At 36.3% G+C, this 1,784-nt stretch overlaps 1 protein-coding gene across 1 annotated transcript; it reads left to right on the top strand.

Moving 5' to 3' along the window:
• Positions 1-415: 415 nt before the first annotated feature.
• Positions 416-1,360, top strand: LOC105943223 (olfactory receptor 6C2-like). Its single transcript, XM_012934051.1, has one exon. The coding sequence runs from the start codon at positions 416-418 to the stop codon at positions 1,358-1,360; it is 945 nt and encodes a 314-aa protein (XP_012789505.1).
• Positions 1,361-1,784: the final 424 nt, after the last annotated feature.

The following is a 1,784-nucleotide window of genomic DNA, read 5'->3' on the forward strand; positions in this document are numbered from 1 at the left end:
AAGCTACTTCTGGTTCAGTGCTGGTGGTACTCAGGGGAACATGCAATGCTGGGGTTCGGACCTAGGTTTTCTGCAAGTAAAGCAGGCACTTAGACTATTTGCATAACTCTTTGGTCCATAATTTTGAAGATGTTAGTTGAAAATAGTACTGAGAAATAATGCTAACAACTATTGAAAACTATTTTGGTATGAATAATAAGAAAAAGTTCCCATAAATTTGGCTTCCCTGAGGTACATTTTCAGTGGTGCTAAGAAAATGACCACTTCAAAACCTGATTATCTATTTAGATAAAGTGAAGTATATGACTGGGTTTGTTATTTATAGTTATTGTTTAATCCTATGGTATTTTTGGAATTACTCTTCAGATGCAAGTTCTGGGATTTTATGTGAAGATTTTATGTGAAGAAGTCAGTGATGAGAAACCATTCCTCTGTCACAACGTTCATCATATTGGGATTGACAAATGACCCACAACTAGAGATTGTGGTTTTCATCTTTTTGTTTATCACATATTTGTTTAGTGTACTTGGGAATCTGACCATAATAGTTCTCATCTTCATAGATTCTCATTTAAAATCAGCTATGTATTTTTTTCTTCAAAATTTCTCTTTCTTAGAACTCTCAATCACGACTTCCTGTGTCCCCACATATCTACACATCATTTTAAGTGGAGACAAGACCATCTCTGTCAAGGCCTGCTTCATTCAATTCTTTTGTATTGTTCTCTTTGGAGCTACAGATTTTTTCCTCTTGGCTGTGATGTCCTATGATCGCTATGTGGCCATCTGCAAACCCCTGCATTATGTGACCATCATGAACAGGAGAGTCTGTAGGAATCTCATCATCTGTTGTTGGGTATCTGGCTTATTGGTTATTTTCTTACCTCTAGTCCTAACTCTTAATCTGGAATTCTGTGGTTCTGTTATTAATCATTATTTCTGTGATGCTTCTCCATTACTGAAGAATTCTTGTTCAGATACTTGGATGATAGAGCAACTGGTTGTAGTCTCTGCTGTGCTGATTTTCATCACGACCCTTGTGGGTGTGGCTGTATCCTACACCTGCATCATCAGGATGATTCTCAGACTGCCCTCTGTCCAGCAAAGGAAGAAAGCTTTCTCCACCTGTTCTTCTCACATGATTGTGGTTTCTATCAGTTATAGCGGTGCCATTTTTACATATATCAAAGCTTCAGCTAAGGATGAAGTGGACATAAATAAAGTAGTTTCTCTTCTCACTGTATCTATTGCACCCTTGTTGAATCCCTTTATTTACACCCTGAGAAATAAACAAGTAAAACAATCTTTCCATGATACTCTCAAAAGATTTGCATTACTTTCAAAAAAACCACTAGATTGAAACACCAAAAATTTAAAAGACGTCCAAAAATATCAGGTTATGGTTGGAAATTGGGTCCTGAGAGCCGTGCAGTCTCACAATGGTGAGACATAATAGAGTTGAAAGAAGGTGAGAGAGAACTCTGAGGTATGCAACATTTTCAATGGAAATTTTCCTATGTTTTAGAAACATATGTCTTCCTAGTCTTCAGACTTGTCAAGTCATTTTAGTCTTTGCAAATACAGATTAATAATTCGTGTTGTGTATTGAATCTTTCCTTCATGTGTAATTACTTGGTCTTTGTAACATAAGTTCACCAAAACACTGCATTTTTGCCTTTAAAATTTTCTCCCATCTCAATCAGAGGAGGACTTACATTTTTTGAAAATAGAAAGCTGTGTTAATACTCAACTTCATCTGGTAGTGTCTTACAATAAAACCTGGA

Source organism: Sorex araneus, chromosome 2 (assembly GCF_027595985.1).
Source record: "Sorex araneus isolate mSorAra2 chromosome 2, mSorAra2.pri, whole genome shotgun sequence".
Taxonomy (NCBI): Eukaryota; Metazoa; Chordata; class Mammalia; order Eulipotyphla; family Soricidae; genus Sorex; species Sorex araneus.